Raw genomic sequence first — 24,519 nt, forward strand, 5'->3', positions numbered from 1 at the left:
GTCTTCTCTTTTATGAAATTTCCATTTGATCCTCTGAGATCCGCCAGCAGTCCGGTTGCTGGTGAGAGCGATGCTGTCTTCTGGGACGTCCAGGGACAGATTTCCCCTGGCTTTCTGGATACAGCCCCCATCTAGCAAAATCATGACACCCCTTTGCGACAGGGACGCTGACATGGGGTTCACACAAATGCTAAAACAAGACTTGCAAATGTTGGCGCTCCGCACCAGGCACGGGGGCCCTGCCTTCCCCTCCCCCATCTTTGCCCGGGTGGCTGAGCCCTGGGCTCCGCCCCTTCCCAACCCGGCCGGAGGAGGGGTGGGTCCTGCTCCGCGTGGAGGTAGCGGCCGCTGGAGACGCTGGCAGAAAGAGGCGGGACGCAGGGGGCGCCAGTGGCCCGGGTCTGGCCGCCTGGGTCAGCCGCGCGCCCCCGCCCCGCCACGCGGTGAAGTTTGCGGAAAGTTTTGCACAGCCAGCCGGGGAGTTGTGACGCAGCGTCTGGGGCTCCAAGCCCGGACCGAGAAGCGAGGGAAGGCGAGGCTGGGAGAGAGGGAAGCGGAGAGCGAGAGGAAAAGAGTGCACGCCGGGGTCCTCCTCGACCCCCCGGATCCTCTCCTCCTCTCCCGCTTCCCCCTCTCCCTCCTGGGCCCCGCGCCCGCCCGCTCTTCCTCCCCTTCCCCTCCCACGCTGCCCGCTTCCCTTCCCCGCTGCCCCTCCAGCCCTCCTCCCCGGGTCTGCGCTCCTCCCTCCGCCCTCCCTCCTCCCGGCCTGCCTCCTTCCCTCCTCCTCCTCCCCTCCTCTCCCCGGGAGGCATCACTTCGTCCCGGCCCGGAGGAAGACGCGAGCCCCTCGCGGGCGGTCACCACAGCCCAGCACCCCTGCAGCCACCGCGCGCCGCGCCCGCGCTCCCTCGGTCCCCGCATCCCCCGAGCGCCACGCCGCGGGCATGGGGCCCGGCCGGCCGGCCCTCGCGCCCTGGCCTCATCACCTGCTGCGCTGCGCCTTGCTCTTCGGGGGTCTGCACTTCGGCCGCCCCGCCGCCGCCGCCGCCGCCCTCCCGGGTAAGGCGCTTCCAACTTGGTCAACTTCGGGGGCCGGGCGCGGGGAGCGCCGGGGAGCGGGTCTCTCTCGACTTTTTCCTCCTTTTTCCCCCCCCCTTTGCAGGACGTGTGTGCGTGTGTGTGTATGTGTGTGGCTGGGTTTTAAAAAATCGTCTCCGCTTTTCTGAAAGCGGGGCAGAGGGTGGCGGGGAGGACAGGGGTGAGGAAGGAGGAGCGCGCCTGGAGGTGGGGGAGGACCTGAGTGGAACCAGATGTGGCGGGCGGCGGGGGAGGGGAGCCCGGGGGTCTCGAGCCGCCTCGGAGGAAGAGGGCGGGCCCCGGGAGGACCCCCGCGCCCGCCCTCTAGGACCACCCGGCGCCTGCCCTGCGCTGGGCCCAGGGACCTGCAGGGCGCGTCTGGGGAAACCAGCGGAGACTCCAGGCCGGGCTCCTTGCTTTGCTTCGGGACCAAAGCGTTATTGTTGTTTTTGAATTATTCGTTAGGGCTTGGTTGCCCTTCCTGGCACCTCGGGGGTGTTGGTATTTTCTTTTCCACACTTGGTCTTCAAAGGACAGCCCGTGGCGGGCGGCATCCGCATCAATTGAACGGAGCTCCGTGGGGCAGTTTTGTGTCATCAGAAGGATGTAGCAGGCTTCGGCAAGGGTGTGTGTGTTTGTGTGTGTGTAGTGAAGAGAGTGTTGTGTGGGCGGCTCTGACCCAACTGGCACCCCTCCAGAGTGGACAGATCTTGGACGGCCAAAGAGCTGCTAACGATGCACAAACCCGACCAGCAGAAAACAAAAACCCAAAGCTGTGTCTTCTCTTCCTGCTGCTCTTTCAAAGGGTGACAGTGAAGTGTGGGGACAGACAGACCCACTCAGCGGTAATCCCAGGGGGAAAGGGGAAGATCTGCTTGCGGGGGTGGAGGGGGGGGGTGGCGGGGGGTACGCAGGAGTCAGAGCTAGAACTACCCGGGAGTGTGGTTATTACAGCCCAGGTGCTGGGCCTATGGAAAAGGCTTGGTCTTGTTTTATGTTTAATTTAGGGATGAGGCTGAGTGAAAGGGGACAGTCAGTGCAGCGTGTGTAGTTTTGTGCAAAGCCCAGACAGCCCCCTGGAGGATCCGGGACCTCTAGCCATGGCCAGTGCTTGCTGAGTTTGCCTGCCCGCCCGTAGGGGACCGAGACACTTATCTGCCCAGATTGTGCCCAGCCACTGCGTGAGGTGGGGGCTGGGGTGACGCATATTCATGCCGAGCAGACCCCGCCTGCTGAATTCCAGACCCACCTGGAACTGAATATCAGACAAACAGAATCCAAGCAGTAACTCCCCACCCGCTGCAGGTCAAGGCACCCAGGCTGCCCCCTGCCTTGCCTTGCTGCTCTCCTGCATGCAGTTTCGCCCCCTGTGAAGGCAGGCCCGGTGGGAGGGGTGGAGGAGCCATTCCCAGAGCCCCAGAGCACATTGTAAAGCCAGGCAGGCCCTGGGAGGGTTGTGGCCAGAGTGCTGACTCAGCCTTTTCCCCTGTGGCGCCTTTGACAGAGTGAGCTGGAAATGCCTGGGTAGAGGTTGGGTCAGGGGAACCGCCTGGAGTGGCCCTCTGCCTCTGGGTCTCCTCCTGGCCCCACTTTGCCCTTCCTCAGGCTGTGTCCGTGGGTTTGAAGCCCCCGTAGCCGTGGAGGGGCCTGTCCCTAGTGGCACTGCATTGGTCACTCTCGAAGAAGCTTAGGTGTGAGCAGGGGTGGATGGAGGGGACATGGGGTGGGGATGGCCTGGTCCCCAAAGCAGCAGTTGAGCAAGACGTTGCAGGTCCTTCCCTGCTGTGTTCCCTTGGCCTAGAATACTCCTCTTTCAGCAAATTCCTTCTTCATCCCCCTCTACCTGACGAATTAGGTGGTCCCTGGGAAGAATTTACCAGCACCAGGATCCGAATGGCCCCAGGAAATGCTTGTGGGAGATAGGATTTGGTTTGGCAGGCCAGCCCTGCTGGGTGAAACTTACCCTGGGGGCGGGGTGCTTCCTGACCACCAGGAGAGGAGAGGATGGGACACCGCAGAGCCCCTTGGTGTGGGATGGCAGAATCCATCTTTTCTCCACCATCCCCTGTGGAGTACCCAGAGGAGTACCCACACAGCTTGTGGCTGGAAGACTCTCTGTTGATTGCAGTACTGATGCATTTTTGTAGCTTTTACTGCTCAGTGCTGAGCCAAATACTTGGGGAGGAAGGAAGGTACAGAGGAGTCTAAGTTGCATCCTCAGAGAAAGAAAATTTTGTTGGTGGCACAAGAAACTGTGAGGCAAGGGGTCACCAAGGCCCCCAGGAGGGAGACAGGGAGGAGAGCAGAGCAGGGAGACCGGGAAGGCAAGCTGGGCTGTGCTGGAGAGGCTGTGGAAGCTGGCCTGGCTGGGGTGGAGAGATCCTGAGTAGGGTGGGGGAGAAGCTCGACTGAAGAGGAAACTGGCCAGGTTTCCAAGAGGCCAGAGTGGGGGAGCGACTTGCTGGCTGGCGGTGGGGAGCCCTGGAGAACCCCTGGGAGTTTCTGAGCAGAGGAATGAGGTGCGGATTAGAAAGAGGGCTGCTGGGAGCCCCGGGGATCAGGTATCCAGGTGCAGGAGCCAGGATACCTTGGGAAATCTTTCCATGGGGACAGACTCTGCTGTCTAAAGGACAGGGAGGGAGGCATTCCTTTGGAAAGGCATCAGGTACTTGCTGCTACTGCCGGAGTCAGCCAGACAGATCTCCTGCACTTCCGGCCCAGGTCCTGGTGAGTCATGGAGTTCAGAGCCTTCTTACTGCCCCCATCCGCCCATCCGCCTACAGAAGTCAGTCTTCCTTGCTCCCCTGACCTTCTGTGAGCTGCCAGGGCTGAGACAGTGCCCAGCTGAGCTGTGGTTAGTGCTGAGATCCGGCCCTCCCCTAGGGTGACGTGAACAAGGTGAGGGCGTAGGCAGAGGCGGCCAGGGTCTTGGTCCCCATCGCACACAGGAGAGAAATCTCAGCTTTCTGAGGCCTGCAGGGTGTGGTTGATTTGGGCCGATGAGAGGATTTCAGAAGCCTCATGAAGTTCTCAGAAGAGCATTCACTTGCATTCACCACGAATTTCAGCATTGAATAGGAGCCCCATTGCCCCTTCAGCAGGGTTAAGTGGTATCGCAGTGGCTACCATTCTTCAAGCGCGGGGCGCGGGGCTGCACGCGTGCTGTTTGGGCAAGGGCTCTTCCAAGTCTCATAACCTCTCACACGTTGGCTGTCAACAGCTGAAAGATGTTAGGTTGTTTGCACAAGACCCTACCTCCTCGCCGCTAGAAGGTGGTCAAAGTGAGATTCCAACCCAGGTGTGGCTACTCAGCCTCGGCACTTCAGTACCAGACCTCGCTGAGAATCTGTTAAGATTAACACTGTGAAATAGGTATGTTAGGAAAGGCTGGAAAATTCTGTGGTAGAGGGTACCCCCCCACCCAGAGCTCCAAGTCCTCTGGAACGTGCTCTCCACATGTCCTCCAGAGGGGAGTCCCCGGAAGGGGTGGCGGGCATCCTCTGTTCTCCCCCAGCTGTCTGGTGTCTCCCCCCATCCCCTGGACCCCAGACGCAGGGCTGGGCCCCCCTTGGTGTCCTCAGGGGGTCTGAGGTGCCTGCTCCCAAGGGACTGAAGGGGTCCGGTGGAGCAAGAGCCCCACTACCCCGAGGTCAGGGGTTCATGTTCATTCAGCCAGTCTGTCAAAGGATGTTTACTGAGCCTGGGCGGTGCTGCAAGCAGGAATGACCTCCGCCTTTTCTTGTGAGCCCACCTTCCCTGCACCCCCAGTGGGGGTCCCTGGGCTTGGAGGGCCTGGGCATTGCCAACAGGAAGTGTCCTTCCTGTTTAGTCCGTTATGAGAGGGGGGGTGGGGGGGCCACCAATTTCCCATAACTGGCTCCTATAAAGCTGGGTGGGGTGGGCCACTGAGCGGTGATGCAGCTCTTGGACCTCACCCTGGGCCCTGCAGATCCCAGTTACTCCTCAGCAGGAGCTGTGTCGTCAACAGGCAGGATGAAGGCTGCGCAGTGGCCTCAGCCAGCTCCAGCTCCTCAGAGGACAGGCTGGGCTGGGCCCCCACCCTCGGCCCCACATGGAACTCCGGTGGCCAGTTAGGTGCCTTCCTGCCCTTCCCCCTCTTTGGATCCTCGGTCCCCTCTTCTGAGCCCCTTGACCATGTATACCCCTCCCATCCTGCCTGCCTGGCTGGGCCCATGCTCTCTGTCTCTCCTCGGCCCTGCCCTCCCCCAACTTGAGTTCCCCACCCCTAAAAAAGCCCTGATTGTGTTGCTAGATGGTGGCTAGGAACCCTCAGCTTCTTCTCAGGCCCCCACGCGTTACCCCTGCTCTCCTCCTGCCTCCTTGAACTTTTGCCCCCCAACCTTATCCCCTGCCATCTTCAGGCCTTTGCACATACCCTTCCCTCTGCCTGGCATGCCCTCCCCTTCTTCTGGCCTGACTGCCACTGCCCTTCCTTCAAGATTCAGGAGTCTCAGAAGGACCCAAAGGGGTCCTGGTCACTGCTTCTTGGGCTCGCCTGGGCTAAGGAGACAAGCTCACAGAGGGTAAACACAGGGATAAACACCAGAATGGAGGGGTGGCCTTTTTTCCTTGGAGGTCATCTCTAGAAGGACACGGTGAGAAGCTGCTGTAGTGGGCTTGGAGCTCCTACAGGGAAAAACAGGAAGCCCATTGCCCAGACTCTCCCGACATCCTCAGAAAGTGTGTGGAATGGAGGGCAGACACAGCTCACCACAAGGTAGACTGAGGCAGGAGATGGGTGGCTGGGAGCACCCCGCCCTGCTTCCTCTTAGAGGTAAATCAGCACAGCTGTGTGAACTCGGGCAGAGGCTCCCGTTTCTTCATCTGTAAAAATAAAATAATAGTCCCTCATAGGGGTGTCATAAGACATGACATAACAGATGTATGAAATACATGAAACAATGCTGGACAGTCACGTCTCAGCAAATAATATTAAATTAGTGCTATTTTTTATTATGGGGAGAGAAAACATGAAAAAATACAATCCTCAACAAAGTTCTAAATACCTGCAGCCACTTTTTTAATCAAAGTAGCTCTTTGATTATCCATTATTGCTTGGTGACACTTTGCTAACTACCGTTAAGTGCCTAAAAGTAACCATACTTTTTATGAAAGTAAATTTAAATCCTAAAGAAAAAAAAAAATACCCATCCTCAGTTGTCTTTACCCCTTAAGCCACTCAATTTACTCCCCTCCTGCTGCTTCTCTTTATAATGAAACTTCTTCAGCTAAAATTCCCTTGGAGCCAAGTTCCTGGGACTCTGCCCTTTCAGCTAATGGTCATTCCCCCTCATCTAGCCTTCCCCCTAAGAAGCTGCCTCCCAGGGGTTCTAGTAATTAGGCTTCCTAATTACTAAATCCCTGCCCCTGCTCTGGCCTCACCTTGTAGCATGTGTGCTGCCGATAGCCTGTTTTATAATACATGCTGTGTGGAAAATGGTCAGCCCTACAGGGGTAAAGTTTTAAAGATTTGAGGTCCTCACTTCCCTTGACCCGCAGCCTAACAGTAGTCACTGTCGGTAGTTGAGGTGACCCTCCCTTTTTTCTGCGTACACACAGACAAATACTCTTTTTACACAAACAGGACCATGTTTTATGCTGTACAATACATTAAATTGTATTTTGTAATATTCGTGGCCTTTCCATGACAGGCTTCAGAGCTGTGTCATTCTTAACGGTGCTCAGTAGTCCATTGGAAGGATGTACTGTCTTTTTTGGGTTTTTTGCTGCTTCCCTGTTGATGGGCACTGTTTGGAAGTTCTCTCTCGCTCTGACCTCTGCGATGTGGTTTGCATCCGGGGTCTCCGCCTCCAGCCTCAGTCCAGAGTCCACATCGTTGCCAGACTTATGATCAAAAGGGCCGCTTTTATCGCCAGTCTCAACTTTCTGAACTGAGAATTTGAGGCCTTCCACGGTCAGGGTCTAACCTGTCTCTTCAAACCCTTGAGCAAGTCGCGTTCGGATGCCCTGAGTCCTGCCTGTGAAGCCCCTGCTTCTCTCTCCGCCGCCAGGAGGGCGTGGCTCCGCAGGTGTGGCTCCGAGTCTCCGCTCTGACCTGCAGCCTTAGCCTTCTAAAAGGAGCGTTTCTCCCGTCTCCTTTCGCAATTCATCGCTGCCGCCGGCCAGGTGGAGACTCTTCCCTCTTCTTCGCCGACTGGAAGAACCTCCAGGGCAAGGCTTTGTCAACCCGGCACAGCCTCCCACCTTGGACACAGTTGCTGCTGCTAAGTCACTTCAGTCGTGTCCGACTCTGTGCGACCCCCATAGACGGCAGCCCACCAGGCTCCCCCATCCCTGGGAGTCTCCAGGCAAGAACACTGGAGTGGGTTGCCATTTCCTTCTCCAATGCATGAAAGTGAAAAGTGAAAGTGAAGTCGCTCAGTCGTGCCAGACCCTCAGCAACCCCATGGACTGCAGCCTTCCAGGCTCCTGTGTCCATGGGATTTTCCAGGCAAGAGTACTGGAGTGGGGTGCCATTGCCTTCTCCTTGGACACGGTATCCTTTAGTAAATATTAATTGAATCAAACAAAGCGGACAGGTGTTCCAAAGAGCTCCCCTCACAGGTTTTATTTAGTGTAACTGACGTATAAGATTGTATTAAATTTAAGGTGTACACATAATGATTTGATGTTTGTGTATATTGCAAAATGGGGCTTCCCAGGTCGTGTGGTGATAAAGAATCCACCTGCTAATACAAGAGACTCAGAGATGTGGGTTCCATCCCTGGGTGGAGAAGATCTCCTGGAGTAGGAAATGGCAACCCCCTCTGGTATTCTTGCGGAAAATTCCGTGGACAGAGGAGCCTGGCTGGGCTACAGTCCATGGGATTGCAGAGAGTCAAACTCACTGAGCAACTCAGTACACACATTGGAAAATGATCTCCACATACGTTTAGTTATCATACTGTCCATCCCCTCACATGATGGTAAATTTATTCCTGTGATGAGACTTGTGTTTGTAGTAGTAGAAAGGCAATGAAGAGAGTTGCCCTTCCAGAGTTACAATCGTGAAAAACATATGGCATTGAATTAAACAGAAAAAGAGTCCAGTAGACTGGAGTAAATTTCAAACATAGATCTAGACTGTTACAAGAACTAACGTGGGACATGCCAGAAACAACACACTGATATGAAAAGGAATCCGTGCTTGTAAATGGTATGGGACAACTGGATTATAATTTTAAAATTTTAGTTTCAATTTCTAGCTGATTGCAGCTGAGACAATTCAGCTGGCGAGTTTGTCATGTAGAAAGTGCAAAGATCACTAGAAATTAACTTTCAAAAATACATAATTAAGCTAGTGAAAACAGAAAACCTAATCATGGCACATCTGTGAGGAAACTCATCTGTATGACTGGGGCATGTAAATTAGTTCAGTTTTTCTGGATTCAGTCTTTCAGACAAGATGTAAGAAACTAGATAAGTAACACTTCATATCCTTTGACCTCGTAATTCCACTTGGGGAATTTGTAAGTCATTAACCGCAAAAAGGAAAAAAAAAATGTTCATAGAAAGACTGTTTGTCGTAGCAAACCAAATTGGAAACCATCTAGAAGCCCAATAGCAAAAGCGTAGCTAATCAAACCAAGATATCTTAACACAATGGACAACTTATGTAGTTCTAAACAATACAGAACTAATGCCAGTATGTGGAAATATATCTAAGAAGGAAACTTCTCATGGCCACAAAACAAGCTTACAAAATAATTTGTAATTACTCTGGTAGTAATTAAGTGAAGATACATGGCTGATCCCTGACAAGCAGTTTCTCATTCATTCGGTTAGCTGTTGTTTTTGCTTTCCTGAGCGCTGATAATGTGCTACGTGTCGTAGTTGATGCTGAGGACACCGAGGCAGGCGTGGCTCCTGCCTTCCTGAAGCTTACATTTTAAGAGCAGCACCCCACCCCCAGCGGAGAGCAATGTTCCAGAAGCAAATTGCACCGATTTCATTTTAGGTGCAATTTTAAGTTTGTTAGAAGAAAGATGGAAGCAATAGACTGCTCAGAAATATCAGACACAGGGTCAGGAACCTGTCTGACCACGAAGAGAGCAGCCCTGAGTCAGAGCAGCCTGGTCAAGTAGGAATTCAACAGGAAATGGCCTTGTAGTCAGTCTTGGTCCCCAAGGAAAGGATTTGCTAACTTCACAGATGCTTAACCTCATTTCTGAGGATCTGAGGAGATAAGTAAGAGTGGTTTAGAAGCACTGTTTGACAGTAGCCAAAACAAAAATGCACCTTGAAAGAAATATGGATAATTATAGAGTAGAAACACACAATGAAATATAATGCAGTAGTAAACTGGCAGACCTCAATGCATGCATCAACGTGAGTGATTCTTAGAGACAAAATGTTGAGTGGGAAAAAAAACCTCAGAGGACTACACTGGTATTACACTCGGTCTCAAACGACTAGAAGAGTTGCGGGGAAAATGCAGTGAGCATTCGTATACTCTCCACCTGGAAGCACCAATGGTTAACGTTTGGCCACATTTGCTTTATCTCACTGTGTGTGTGTGTGTGTGTGTGTGTGTGTGCGCGCGCGCGCGCGCGCATGCGCGCGCTCTGAAGCTTTGCGTTACTGATGACATTTCACATCAGTATTTCACCATGTATCAACTAAAAACAAAGACATTCTATAAAACCGTAATCACATGGAAGAAAGATAACAGATGCAACAGTTCTTTTTTTCTAATATGCAGTTTGTGTTTGAATTTCTCCAGTTGTCCCCAAGATATCAGCTGTTGTTTAAGTCTAGGACTTAACTTGATGTCGTGTCTCTCAGTCTCTTTTAATCTAAAATGGTTGGTCTTTTTTTCTTTTATGACATTGCATATTTATTTATTTGGCTGTGCCAGGTCTTCACTGTGGCATGTGGGATCTAGTTCCTCAACCAGGGATTGAACCCAGGCCAGCTTCATTGGGAGCTTGAAGTCTTAGCCACTGGACCGCTAGGGAAGTCCCTATGACATTCCATTTTTGATGACTTCAGGCCAGTCGTTTGATAGAATGTTAGCAGTCATTTTATCTGATTGTCGAATCGTTAAATTCATGCTAAACATTTTTGGGAGGAAAAGCGCAGGTGTGGGACACAAATGAGTTCTTTCCATTGTGTCACATTACGTTAGTTTGTTCCCTTATTGGTGTTGCTGACTTTGATCGCTTGGTTCAGATGGTGTCTACCAGATTTCTCCACTAAAAAGGTACCTTTTCTCCTTTTATTTGGTAGATAATTTGACACTAAACGATATTCTTTAAAAAGCAAAGTTGCTCCTAGCGGCACTATTCATAATAGCCCCAAACTGAAAACTCCCCAGACGCCCATCAACAATGGAATGGTTCAGGTGTGGTGGCTCCACACAGTTCTAGCATACAGCACTGAGAATACAACACGTGTGACAGTGTGGAGGAAGCGCACAAAACTACTGAACCAGAAGCAAGGCATCCATGCCGAATGATCCCATGTATGTGAAGTGCAAAGAATAGGGTAACACTGCCTGCAGTCAGACAGCGGTTACCCCTAGTGGAAGAAGCTGTAACCAGAAGGTGTCGCAGGTAACATTTAGAAGAAAAACGGGAGATATCTGGAACATTTATGGCAAGAAGCTCATATAAACCAATGAGAAAAATGCAGGAACCTCCACTAGTTTTTTTCTAATTATCATTGAATTTATTTGTTTTGGCTATACTGCGTCTTCATTGCGGAGCATGGGCTCTAGAGTGATGCAAGGGCTTAGTTGCCCTTTAGTATGTGGGATCTTAGTTCCTGGACCAGGGATTGAACCCATGTCCCCTGCATTGCCAAGTGGATTCTTAGCTACTGCACCACCAGGGAAGTTCCTCCACTAGTTTTAAGGCATTTAAGATGAGCCAATAAAGGCTGCGAACAGAGTTCACAAAGAAGAAATACTGATGTCCAATATGCTTTGGAAAATGTTTTAAATCACTAGCAATAAAAAAAAAAGATACCCTTCTCAGAGCACCATCAAAGTACCAACAAAGAGTGATGTAACAATACATTCAATATAATATTATTTATAATTGAGGAGAATCTGCTTACAAATTGAAGACCAGTAATAGCTAGAGAATGAGTAAATGAAATGTATGCTGTCATGGAATAGCATACAGCCGTTAAAATGGTTTTTACAAAATTAAAAGACACATTACAGTCCTTTTTCTAAAATGTTAAGTGCAAAACAAAACTCAGAAGCATTTGTTTGGGAGTGTAGTATATATCAATAAATGAACATAACTTGTATTTGAAGTAAGTAGGCAACATAAAATTGGTAAAGATCACACCAAAATTTAGCGGAAGTCATATGTATCAGAAAACTAAGATCATGGCATCTGTTCCCATCACTTCATGGGAAATAGATGGGGAAACAGTGGAACAGTGTCAGACTTTATTTTTGGGGGCTCCAAAATCACTGCAGATGGTGACTGAAGCCATAAAATTAAAAGACACTTACTCCTTGGAAGGAAAGTTATGACCAACTTGACTTTGCCAACACAGGTCCGTCTAGTCAAGCCTATGGTTTTTCTAGTGGTCATGTATGGATGTGAGAGTTGGACTGTGAAGAAAGCTGAGCACCGAAGAATTGATGCTTTTGAACTGTGGTGTTGGAGAAAACAAAGAGAGTTCCTTGGACTGCAAGGAGATCCAACCAGTCCATTCTAAAGGAGATCAGTCCTGGGTGTTCTTTGGAAGGACTGATGCTAAAGCTGAAACTCCAGTACTTTGGCCACCTCATGCGAAGAGTTGACTCTTTGGAAAAGACCCTGATGCTGGGATGGATTGGGGGCAGGAGGAGAAGGGAACGACAGAGGATGAGATGGTTGGATGGCATCACTGACTCAGTGGACATGAGTTTGAGTGAACTCCGGGAGTTGGTGATGGACAGGGAGGCCTGGTGTGCTGCGATTCATGGGGTCACAAAGAGTCGGAGGCAATTGAGCAACTGAACTGAACTGAAGGGAGCCTTGTCAGGTGGGTCCAGCACAGAGGGGCCCGCCTGGCTGCAGAAGGGAAGAGTGGACACTGGGTGGGGGGTGGGTGGCCCCCAGGACTGAGACCCAGCTGGCTGGGACCTTGCTTAGTTTCCCAAGCCACTCCCCGCCTGCCCCTCTTGGTTTTTTGTTTTTTTTTTTTTTTAATGACGAGTTGGAGCTGGGCTTCACCTGCTGGCTGGCAAGAAGGCTGGTGTAGGAGGGTCACCCTCTGAGATGGGTTCCTGAAGGTGCACTCAGGATGCTCAGTAGCAAGAGCTGGACAATGGATGAGGCACCAGACTCAAGCTCTTTGCATTAACAGACCCTCAAATGCAAACCCCTTGTTCTTGGTGCTCATCAACCAAGTGTTTACTCAAGGGACAGCCGGAGAGAAGGCAAACTCAATAATACATCTACTAAGTGGTGGTCCTTACGGACAAGATTGGAGTGCATATCAGATAAGTGCCAATCAAGGGACAGGCTTTTGGAAGGCTTCCTCCTTTTTGAAATCTTTATGTGTAACAAATGAGAGAAATGGAAACCAGGTTAATACTCACTGAGCAGGTCTAATCTGCCAGGGTCAGTATTAGGCAATTGTACATGCCCCATATTTTTAATCCTCACATTGCTCCATTTCATGGATAAGGGAATTGAGCCAGCAAGGCTGTGAGCCAGATCACGCATCTCGTGAGTGGCAGAGTCCCCGTCTGTTTGGTTTCCTGCGTGGTCTTGTTTTATTTTTGTAAACAAGTAAGTATGCGTTATAATATAATGGACATTAGGCAAGACAGAGAGAGAACTTTGCAATACTTACATTTACTCATGAACTTCTCTCTCTCACCCTGTTCCTCCCACCCAATTTCTTATTTTGTATTTTCCATGCTTTGCTCTTAAAGTTTTTCATTCTTGGTGTACTATATAAATACAGGAAAGTGAACACCGTAAATGTTCAGCTCAATGAATTTTCACAAGTTTACAAAACCCTTGGGGGTCAGACTGGGTTCTCTTCTTCATTGGAAGGCCTCACCCTCTTAGACACCCACACCTTTCTGTTGCCCTCTCACTTCCTCAACAGCCAAGGATTGGATCCAGCAAATAAATAACATTGCCAGTATTACCAGTGCTTTCAAATGCGTTTACACATTTTTCTATAACTTCATTAGATATGTATATTTCTTCTTGATGAACTGCCTGTTCAGACATATTCTTTATCATCTCATCTCTTCAGGTCTTAGGGGCTTAAAATTACTGGGTCTCTATATTTTTTCTCATTGGCTTATATGAACTTCTTGCTGTGTTTGTTAGAAATATCTTTCCCCTGTTGGTTGTTCATTTAAGTTTTTTATTTTGGGGGGAATTCTCTGATGGTTCAGTGGTTAGGGCTCCAGGCTTTCGCTGCCAAGGGCCTGAGTTTAACCCCTGGTCTGGTAAATAGAGTCCCATAAGCCATGTAGTACATACAGTGCATGTATATATATGTGTGTGTGTGTGCGTGTATGTGTGTGTCTGTGTATCTTTTTTAACCTCCCCCCCACACACACACACTTGTTTTTTTTTTTCAGTAAAGTTTACAAAACCCTTGGGGGTCAGACTGGGTTCCCTTCACCGGAAGGCTTCACCCTCTTAGGCACCCACACTTTTCTGTTGCCCTCTCACTTCCTCAGGACCCTCATCTGAACTTGTGGGCAGCTTCAGTTAGCAAACTTGAATAAAGCTGCAGAAGGACAATGTTATGTATATATTTTTTCAGGATCAGAATACATTTTGGTGATTATAAACAAATAGTACACAATTCAAAAGTTGAAAAAGTTTCAAAAAAAGGTTACGTAAAATTTCACAGCTAGGAAACAGCCACTATGTTGTCGAACTGTCTCCTCGCCTCTCCTCTCCTCTCTCTGTATAAAACTTGACATAAAGGTTTCAGTGTTGGCTTGTAACATTTTTTCATAGGCCAATGTGTCATCAGTGTGTTTCCACCTAGTGCTTCCATTGACTGTGTAAGATTCCATTATACAGATGTACCATAACTAGCCCATGTTAGACATTCAGGTCATATCTCTTTTTATTTGGAAAATACAAAGAGAAGAAAATAAAAATCACCAGCTGTCCCGTATGTCAGTAATAACCACTGTTAACACTTAGGCATGTACAGTGGTTCTGAGATTCTGGTGAGCCTCAGAATCACCTGGGAGTCTTATTTACAATGCAGATATTCCTTCTTTCTGAGCTTCTAATTCAGCAGGCCGGCTGTAGGGCTGGGGCTTTCCAGGTGGTGCTAGTGGTAAAGAACCTGCCTGCCAAAGCAGAAGAACTTGGGTTCGGTCCCTGGGTCCAGAAGGTCCCCTGGAGGACGGCACAGCAATCCACTTTAGTATTCTTGCCTGGAGAATCCCATGGGCAGAGGAGCCTGGCGGGCTACAATCCATAGGATCGCAGAGAGTCAGGAGTGAAGCGACTTAGCATGCGCGCACACCTTAGGGCTGGGCACTTGCTCTGTAAACAAGCATGCCTGGAGATTTGGACTCCCACGTTTAATAAAAATCATGCACAAAGGTCTTTTCAGACTTTACTTGATTTAAAAGTAAATAGAAACAAGGTCATATTATACATTGAATTTTTAAAAACCGGTTCCAGTGTGAACGTCTGTACGTGTCAGAATACTCCTGCAAGTTGATTAGTGTTGTCTGCGTAGTTTCGCATTGCATGAATGTATTTCATTTGGCTGTGTCAACGCCATGTTGTTGGACATTAATTTCCACCCAGTCATTGTTATCGGTAATGCTATGTAGCAAAATCTTTGCATAGATTCTTTTTTAAAATGTATTTCTTTTTAATTGGAGGATAATTGCTTTAGAGTGTAGTGCTGATTCATACCTCACCATGAATAAGCTGCAGGCATACCTATGTCCCCTCCCTCTGTGCCTCTACCCTCTCCCACCGTCTAGGTGCTCGCAGAGCACTGGGCTGAGCTCCCTGCATCATACGGCAGATTCCCACCGACTATCTAATTTACATATGCCAATGTGTATGTTTCAGTGCTACTGGTCTCTCAGGTCATCCCACCCTTTCCTTGCCCTGCTGTGTCCACAAGTCTCTTCTGTGTCTGCATCTCGATTCCTGTCCTGCAGATGGATTCATCAGTACATTTTTCTAGATTACATGTATATGCATTAGTATACAGTATTTGTTTTCCTCCTTCTGACTTACTTCATTTTGTTTAAGATCCTCTATTTTTATTTATTTAATTTTTTAATAAAAAATAATAAATTTTTTATTTAATTTATGTATTTAATACGCTCTATCCACCTCACTAGAACGGACTCAAATTCACTTTTTATGGCTGAGTAATATTCCACTGTATATAGGTACCACAGTTTCTTTATCCATTCATCTGCTGATGGACATCTAGGTGACTTTCAAGTCCTTGCTGTTGTAAATAGTGCTTCTGTGAACATGGGGCACGTGTTGTCTTTTTGAATTGTGATTTTCTCAGGATATATACCCAGTAGTGGCACTGTTGGGTCATATGGTAGTTTTTTCCCCTAGTTTTTAAATAAATTTCCATACTGTTCTCCATAGTGGTTGTATCAGTGTACAGTCCCACCAGTGGTGCCCGAGGGTTCACTTTTCTTCACATCCCCTCCAGCATTTATAGTTTGTAGATTTTTTGATGACGGCCATTCTCACAAGTGCAGATGACACCACCCTTACGGCAGAAAACAAAGAGGAACTAAAGAGCTTCTTGATGAAAATGCAAAAGCTGGCTTAAAACTCAGCGTTCAAAAAGCTAAGACCATGGCATCCAGTTCCATCACTTCATGGCAAATAGATGGGGAAACAATGGAAACAGTGACAGACTTTATTTTCTTGGGCTCCAAAATCACTGCAGATGGGGACTGCAGCCACGAAATTAAAAGACGCTTACTCCTTGGAAGAAAAGCTATGGTAAATCTAGACAGCATATTGAAAAGCAGAGACATTACTTTGCCAACAAAGGTCAGTTTAGTCAAAGCTGTGGTTTTTCCAGTAGTCATGTGTGGATGTGAGTGTGGACCATAAAGAAGGCTGAGCGCCGAAGAATTAATGCTTTCAAACTGTGGTGTTTGAGAAGACTCTTGAGAATCCCTTGGACTGCAAGGAGATTAAACCAGTCAGTCCTAAAGGAAATCAATCTTGAATATTCATTGGAAGGACTGATGCTGAAGCTGAAGCTAGAATACTTTGGCCACTTGGTTCGAAGAGCTGACTCATTGGGGAAAAACCCTCTGATGCCGGGAAGGATTGAGGGCAGGAGAAGGGACCGCCAGGATGAGATGGTTGGATGGCGTCACTGACTCAATGGACATGGGTTTGAGCAAGTTCTGCGAGATGGTGAAGGGCAGGGATGCCTGGCGTGCTGCAGTCCATGAAGTTGCAGAGTCGGACATGACTGAGCGACTGAACAACAATAATTCTGACTAGTATGAGGTGATACTTCATTGTAATTTTGATTTGCATTTTCATAATAACAAATGCTGTTGAACATTTTTTCATGTGTTTATTAGCCATCCGTATTTGCATAGATTCTTAATTATTTCTTTAAGTTGAATTCCTAAGAAGTGAACTCTGGGTCAAGTGTCTGTATTTTTGAAGACTGGACCGTCTTCTCCAGAAGTGTTTGCCTCCAGGGCTACTGCCACCATGAGTTCACTTGTGTGGGACAGTGAGGTGAGTCAGTTACTCTGCCCCTCGTCTCAGCGAGTCCTGCCAGCCATCCAGTGGGCAGCACCAGCATAGCTCCTGGCACATTCCAGGTGCTCAGTACTTGGTCTGTGCAGTAAACAGGAGTATGGGCACTGAAGGATGAAGAGGTCGAATGACTAGTTCAGGAGCAGGAATTCAAACCCAGTGATGACCCCAGAGGCTGAGCTGTCTTAACCATGCTGTTGATTTTTCATTAATATCAGAGAGGGAGGGAATGTGATGGTTGTGGGAGGAGTACTCTTAAAAATATGCTCCTAAAATTACACTGACAGAATCAGAAAAAGGGAGCGAAAGGGTGGGGAGGGAGACGGATTTGGAGGGCCCTCACAGACATTCCTCTGTTGGTCAAGTCTGTTGTGCCATTGGAGGTCTGGGTGCTGTCACAGTGGTGGTCACGTGTGTACATATGGTGGTCTTGTGTACATATATGACCCTTCATAGCTTCCAGGGCAAAGCAAGTCAAACTCCCCAAACACTGAGCACGAAGTTGAGTTCTGTGGGAAATGCAGAGAGGTTCGGTTCCTTCAAAGATCTTAAGAAGATCTCCACTGTGTCTCTCTTCCCTCAGTTTTATTTACTTTAGAAACATTATAATAATAGAAAGTTATGCATAATTCCAACCTCCTGGCAACATAGAAAAAATACTTCTTTTGCCATCAGGCCCCAATTCCAAAGTTCACAAGAACATGTTTCTTTGCACTTTCAGGGCTGTGTAAAGACACTCCTAGGACACTTATGTGCCTTTCCATGAGAAAAAAGAGGTCGGGGAATGTGTTCCGTGAGTGTTGACTGCCATACGTGTTGTTCCCCTGATTAGCTGAAATGGTACTGTCACACAACAGATAATTTCATGTTTCCCTTATTGTCTTCTATTCATTGTCCACACGTGATCTTTTAAAATTATTATTATTACTTACTTATTTTGGCTGCCCTGGGTCTCCATTGCTGCACTCCGGCTTCTCTAGGTGCGGGGCACAGGCTTCTCACTGCAGCGGCTTCTCTTTTCGTGGTGCACAGGTTCTAGGGCACGTGGGCATCAGTAGTTGTGGCACATGGGCTTAGTTGCCCTGCAGCATGTGGGATCTTCCTGGACCAGGGATCAAACCGGTGTCCCCTGCGTTGGCAGGTGGATTCTTAACCACTGGACCACTGGGGAAGTCCAAGATCTTCTGTTAAAGGAGGATGTAAATTCAGAGGATGTTAAACCTTTGCCTGTGGGACACAGGGCAGCTTGCCTTTCTACTTCCCCTGGTCCAGCTCATTCAACATACATGTATTGAGCATCTGTTGTATGCCCTGAACAAAGGGGATGGATGGATAAGACACAGCTCCTGCTCTGCAGGAGCCATTTAGTGGGAAATAGAGACCCTGAAAGAATCATGTCAATATCTGCATATATCTCTCCCTGGAGGTCTCCCCAGAAGCCTATGGAGAGGCAGGGAAGGTGTTTTTGAATTCAATCCACAGGTAAGAAAACCGAATCCCCTCAGGTCATTTACATTGTAATAGCAGAATCAGAGCCAGAACTCCTAGATTCTCAGCCTGTGCTGCCCCAACCTTTTCCTCTCATTCTTTTTTTTAAAAATTATTTATTTATTCATTCATTTATGTGTCTGTGCTGGGTCTTAGTTACCGCATGGGGGATCTTTAGTTGAGGCATGTGGGATCTAGTTCCCTAACCAGGAATGGAACCTGGGCCCCCCTGCATTGGGAGCTCAGAGTCTTAGCCACTGGACCACAGGGAAGTCCCTCTCCTCCCATCCTTGGAGCCCCACCGCCATATGACTGCCTGAGTCCCAGTGAGGGTCCCATGCAGACTCTGTCCACTGCCACGCCAAGTAGTGGGGGCCCTGCACCACCTCCTTCCACACTCCCTTCCAGCTGCGTTTTGTGACCTCATTTTCCCTTTACGGCTGCATGTGGATTCGATTTCTGCAGCACCAGAATGAGGTGGGGAGAGCAGCCCGCCCCACGCTGCCCCGACCTCCCCAGAAATCCCCCCTCTTCTCCCATCGCATTGTTCAGTCTCTTCTCCTTGCATCTCCCTTGCAGGCGCACCTGAGGAGGGTCCCCCAAACTCAGAGGTCAGAAATGAACAATAGTTGCCAGGGACCCACCCATGGGAACTTGGGGAGGATTCTGCATCTGGACTGTGGATTTATTTTTCTTTTAATTCTTCTGAAGAGCAGCTTAAGCACTCGAGTCCTTGGCTTTATTTATTCTTATCATTTCCTCTTATCCAGATTGCAGCATCTGCTGAGGCCTGGTTCCCAGGCTCTCTGCTGTGAAACAGATTCTGGAGCTCACGGCCCCCACCCGGGCAGAGGCTCCTCAATGTCAAAAAACAGTAATGGCCTTCCATTACCAAGGGCTAAAGGTACTGAACATCTTTATGCATCCTCTTGCTTAATCTTCCCCGAAACTCATGGGTTGGGTGATACTGGTGTCTTCCCTACAGTGAGGCTTGCAGCTGGCCCCAGAAGGGATTGGGACCTGGGTGGGTCCAGATTCCAGAGCCACCCTCCTAAGCCCTTCTCCGGGCTTCTGGAGGCAATGTGGGGGAAGGAAGCTTCCATGGGTCTGTCACTGCAGAAGTCAGCGAGTGTTTACTCTTTGGGATACAGTTTTAGGGAGATCCTGAATGTTCCCGAGCAAAAAGATTCTGAGTTCATTTAACTTCTGTGTTGAGAAGCTGGAACTGGTATGTTTGTTAAGGATATGCGGGTTAGAGCAGGCACAAGCCACCCACGTGGATTGGGGTCCGTTGGCAGGTATTTCCACATCCACTGAACTCCCACTGTGGGGAAGTGAAAACCCTGGGGTTGCTGAGGTTGAAGGGACCAACACAGAGGAAGAAAAAACCAACTGCTGCTGCTAAGTCACTTCAGTCGTGTCCGACTCTGTGCAACCCCATAGACGGCAGCCCACCAGGCTCCCCTGTCCCTGGGATTCTCCAGGCAAGAACGCTGGAGTGGGTTGCCATTTCCTTCTCCAATGCATAAAAGTGAAAAGTGAAAGTGAAGTCATTCAGTTGTGTCCGACTCTTTGCAACCCCACGGATTGCTGCCCACCAGGCTCCTCCGTCCATGGGATTTTCCAGGCAAGAGTACTGGAGTGGGGTGCCATTGCCTTCTCCGAAAAAACCAACACAGAGGAGGAAAAAACCAACAATTTGTTGCTTTTTGATCTCAGAAACAGGGTGAGGGGCAGGGGGTTGGTGGCGCAGTGGACCAAGGGAAGGGCATCCCTCAGACACAGGGAGCCGAGATGGAGAGCAGGTAGGAGGCACCTGGTACTTACAAGGTGGTGTGGGTGGAGGTCACAGTTTTTTCAAGGGCTCAACTCTAAGTGGTTATTTTAAAAACAGCCCCCTGGAACTTCCCTGGTGGTCCAGTGGTTAAGACTCCGCGCTGCCAATGCAAGGGGCACAGGTTCGATCCCTGGTCAGGGAACTAGATCCCACATGCTTCGTGGTGTGGCACAGCCACAAGATAAATAAAAAATAAAAGGTACCCCTCAAAAGCAAAGCAGGAACTTACGGTGGGAATCCCAAATACAGGCCCTTATCTAAATGTCCAGACTCTGGGTGTGAGCAGGCTTGTCATGCTGTAAAAGGCTGAGGCAGCTTCTCAAAAGGGTTGTTTTTCTCATCACAGCTTTTAAAAACAGAGTGCCATGGCTTGCTCTGAGAACCAAACAAGTCCTCCTTGAATACTGCCATGTCAGAAAGTCACGGGACTGCCAGTGAGTAGAGCAAAAGCTTGTCATGAAACGTGTCACGATTTCTCGGAATCATATCGTGGTGTGTTTCAGACACATCTCGGTAAAGGAATGCTGCCTGTCGCAGGGACATTGTGGTTGCGGGGCAGTGGAGCCTAATTTACCCCTTCCCAACACATTTCTTTTTTTTTTTTTTTTTTCCAGTTTTGAACTAGGTACAGCCCTCTGGTCATTTTTAATAGAGACCAGAATATTGAAGAATGTTTCTCCACTCTCCTTAAAACAGTAGTTCAAAAGTGATCACATGTGGCCATTCCCATTCCACTTCAGTGTTGGGGTAGGGGTGCACATGGGGGTGATGTGGCAAACCAGTGAGCCCCGTCTCAGATGGGCAGGAGCCCCAGAATCTGTAACTGGCTTCCTGCAGGTACACTGACTCAACATGGACAGGCCTCCCAATGTTTCTGAGAGATGCTGAAGATTCAGATTTTTATGTGAAATCTCTCCCGTTTTCAGTGTTGGCTCACTTTGCTTTCACATATGGTGAAGGCTGTATGTGATTTGCCTGTGGAGAGAAGGAAATGGCAACCCACTCCAGTATTCTTGCCTGGAAAATCCCATGGATGGTGGAACCTGGTAGGCTACAGTCCATGGGGTCTCAGAGTCAGACACGACTGAGCAACTTCACTTTCACTTATCAGTTTAAAGTACTTGGAGTAGTTGTTTGGTGCTCAGCTCTGGAACTGACCAGTCTCCCTGGTCTCTCATCTCTCGTCTGCCCCTTACTAGCTGTGTTATCAAGAGGGTTGATCTCTGAGGTCTTTAATACCTCAGTTTTCTTATCTGTCAAATGGAGATAAGAATTTTACCTGCTTCTGAGCAGTGCTGTGAGGATTAAGGAGAAAGCCTGGGAAGCCAGTGCCTGGTACCTAGCAAGCTCATGGTAAACAGTCACTTATATCATTATTTGTGGTCTCTTTCCGTAAGGGCTGGGCGACCATGTGTCGCTTGCCTGGGACAGCCATGACTCAAGCTTGTGGTCGTGCTATAATGATTACTGCCTCCCCTTTTCATTCTCAATATGAGACAGTAAACTCTATGGTCAACTTATATAAGCTTCAAGGCTTGCATAAAGTTTTATCTCAATGGAAATGTCATGGTTCCAATTGTTTGAATGTTGGACAAATCACTTAACCTTTCTGTGTTTCTGTTTCCACATTCTAAGGGATTGACACGATGACTACTAAGACTTTCTGGTTCATATTCATTCTATCATTTGGCAAACATTTACCATGAGGCCAGACTATGCCAGGCAAATGCCCAGGACATGGAGAGGCCAGGATACAGCTGGGCCCCCAAGGGGCACTTAGCCAATGACAAAGTTATTGTGTTGTGTGAATCCTACCCCTTTTTTCTATATTTGAAAAACTTAGCTAGAAATGATTCATAAAATATTTCTTGTGAATCCAAAGTTTATATTTGAAATCTCAATTTCTCGCGAACAAATAATTACGTTTCAGCTTAATTCTACAGATGTTTCTTTTATCGTTGTTTGAAAAAAATTTTCACCATGGGAAATGCAGAAAGGCCTAAAGGAGATTCTTTCTTTCTTTCTGTGGACTCTGCAGCAAGCAGATACTGTGCCTGCATGGGCAGTCCTCCCACTCTTTGGGACCCCATGGACTGTAGCCCACCAGGCTCCTCTGTTCATGGAATTTTCCAGACAAGAATACTGGAGTGGGTTGCCCTTTCCTTCTTCAGGGACTCTTCTCTGGCCCCCCCACCCCAGGTACATGCCTGTATCTCCTGCATTCATTGGCAGGGGGCAGGTGGATTCTTAACCACTGCACTGCCCTGCGGTGGGTGGGGGGGGTTCTAATATTTTACCCTTAAGTTACTGCCCGCACCCCCACACTTCTGCAGCCACTTTGTTGACAGTTAAAACAATTTTTCTTGTTTTTTTTTGTTTGTTTTTTTTTCTGGCCAGCTGTGGCTTGAGGGATCTTAGTTTGCAGACCAGGGATTGATTTCACCCTAACACCGGCCCTAACCCTGCTATATTAGCTCGGAGTCCTGACCACTGGACTGCCAGGGAATTCCCAAAACGAAGTTTTTAAAAAGTTGCTCTCTCTCAGTCTGTCAGGATATCTGTTCATTACTCCTCTCCTTATTAGCCTACTCCTCCTCAGTCAACCAGGTAGGAAGCGTCTGATCTGGTCCTGCCGCTGGGGCTCACGCTCCTGTCCGTGATTTTATAAAATAATCTGCTGACGACTCCCACAGATAAATAAGGCAAGTGTGGCCCCTCACGGGCCTTCGGGCCCGCGTCCACAAGTAGGTGGGCACTGCTGTCCGGGCTGTGATCGCGGAGAGGGGCCGGAGATTGCTGGGCCTCGGCTGGAGACGCCCTCGCCCACGCGCGCTCCGTCCGGGCGCAAATGCGCAGCTGGGCCCGGCTCCAACCCCGGGTCCTGAATCCTGCCCTTCGCTGGCCAGTCAGTGAGGTTGGATTGTGCTGGCCCAGAAAGCCACTTCCTGCCGCGACCGGAGCCGGCCGTTGTTGTGAAAGTTGCCCCCCGGGGGAGGAAGTGGCTTTGGGCTGTTTATTTTGGCTGCGGTCAAGCAGACGGCGCCGCCGGGGGCCGCGGACCCGGGGTTCGCAGAGCTGGGCTGGGGAGCCGGGCGGACCTCGGAGCCGTGGCGGGGTGGGGGTGCGTGTTGGGGAGGTCAGCGCCCAAACGTCCGGGACGCGCGGCGGGGATGGGGACGCGGGCATGGGTCGGGGCTGCATCACGGAGGGAGGGCGCCTGGCCTTGGTGGGGGTGCACTGCGGGGGCCGGAGGGCGCCTCGTAGAGCCCGGGTTTAGGGAAGGAGGGGTTCAGCGGCCGGAGATCCGGAACTCCGAGGGCGGGCAGGTCCCAGCATCTCAGGTCCTGGAGGCGGGTGTGAGGCAAGACGGGGTCAGGTGGCCCACCCCTGGGATGCTCTGGTGAGGAAGAGACGTGGGGACCGGGCACGGGAGCCAGGCCCCGGGAGCTGCCCGTGAGCAGAGGGTGCCCGGTCCTCCCAAGAGGTTATGGGCGAAATTAGGCTCGGCAACCCCCGCCCCTCCTAGCCTTCCTACAAGACGGGGCCTGGGAAGGGATAAGCCGAAGAGATCCTGATGCTTCAGTCGGAGAAGACAAAACCCCAGCAGGGAATGAAATCAAACATCTCTAAATCGCCGGGGAGTGGGGGTGGAGGTGGGGTAGGGGGTGGGGAGGTTAGGGCGGGTGAGGATTTGCGTCCCACCCCGGGGGGGCGGGGGAGGGGGGCAGCCCCACTCAGCCGGCGCCGCGGGCGGGGGTGGGGGGCACCCAGGCAGAGCCATGGGAGGGTGAAAGTTGCCTTTACGAAATTTACCTGAATTCCCATTCCCTCTTCACTGTGTACCTTTGTGGTGCATTTATTAGGTGACAAACCCATCTATTAACCCATCCTCTGCCAGAGTGCTTTAACATCTTGGTAGAACCCAGCGTGGCCCTTCGGAGTGGCTCAGCTGTAAGGAATCCGCCTGCAGTGCAGGAACCGCGGGTTCAATCCCTGGGTGGGGAGGATCCCCTGGAGGAGGAAATGGCAACCCACTGCAGTATTCTTGCCTGGAGAATCCCACGGACAGAGGAGCTTGGTGGACTACAGTCCATGGGGTCGCAGACAGTTGGACACAACTGAAGTGACCTAGCGCACATGCAAAGCAGTGTATCACATTGTGGAACACAGACATTTCAAGGGAAGAGAAGAGTGTGTCTAAAAATGAATGCTAGTTCCCCCTTGGGTGGGGGAACTGAGAGACATTGCATGACACTGCGCTCATGCACACTCACACATAAACACATGTGCGCGTGTCAGCAGAGCCTGGGGTGGTGGGAGTGCTGCTGTATGTGTTTAGCTTTGTCACAGGCTCTGTAGCAGTGGAAGGCCAGCACTTTG

General features: G+C 49.8%; 1 protein-coding gene across 2 annotated transcripts in view; it reads left to right on the top strand.

The window, feature by feature from the left end:
* Window positions 1-360: 360 nt before the first annotated feature.
* Window positions 361-24,519, top strand: part of MRC2 (mannose receptor C type 2) — a 59,641-nt gene continuing 35,482 nt past the window's right edge. The window contains exon 1 of one of the 2 annotated variants that reach the window (XM_061392275.1): window positions 361-1,059. In XM_061392275.1, coding sequence (XP_061248259.1) covers window positions 945-1,059 — 115 coding nt within the window. In that variant the 5' untranslated portion in view covers window positions 361-944. The remainder of the gene's footprint in view (window positions 1,060-24,519) is intronic. The other variant, XM_061392276.1, reaches the window with a different exon arrangement.

This window comes from Bos javanicus, chromosome 19, assembly GCF_032452875.1.
Source record: "Bos javanicus breed banteng chromosome 19, ARS-OSU_banteng_1.0, whole genome shotgun sequence".
NCBI classification, from domain to species: Eukaryota; Metazoa; Chordata; class Mammalia; order Artiodactyla; family Bovidae; genus Bos; species Bos javanicus.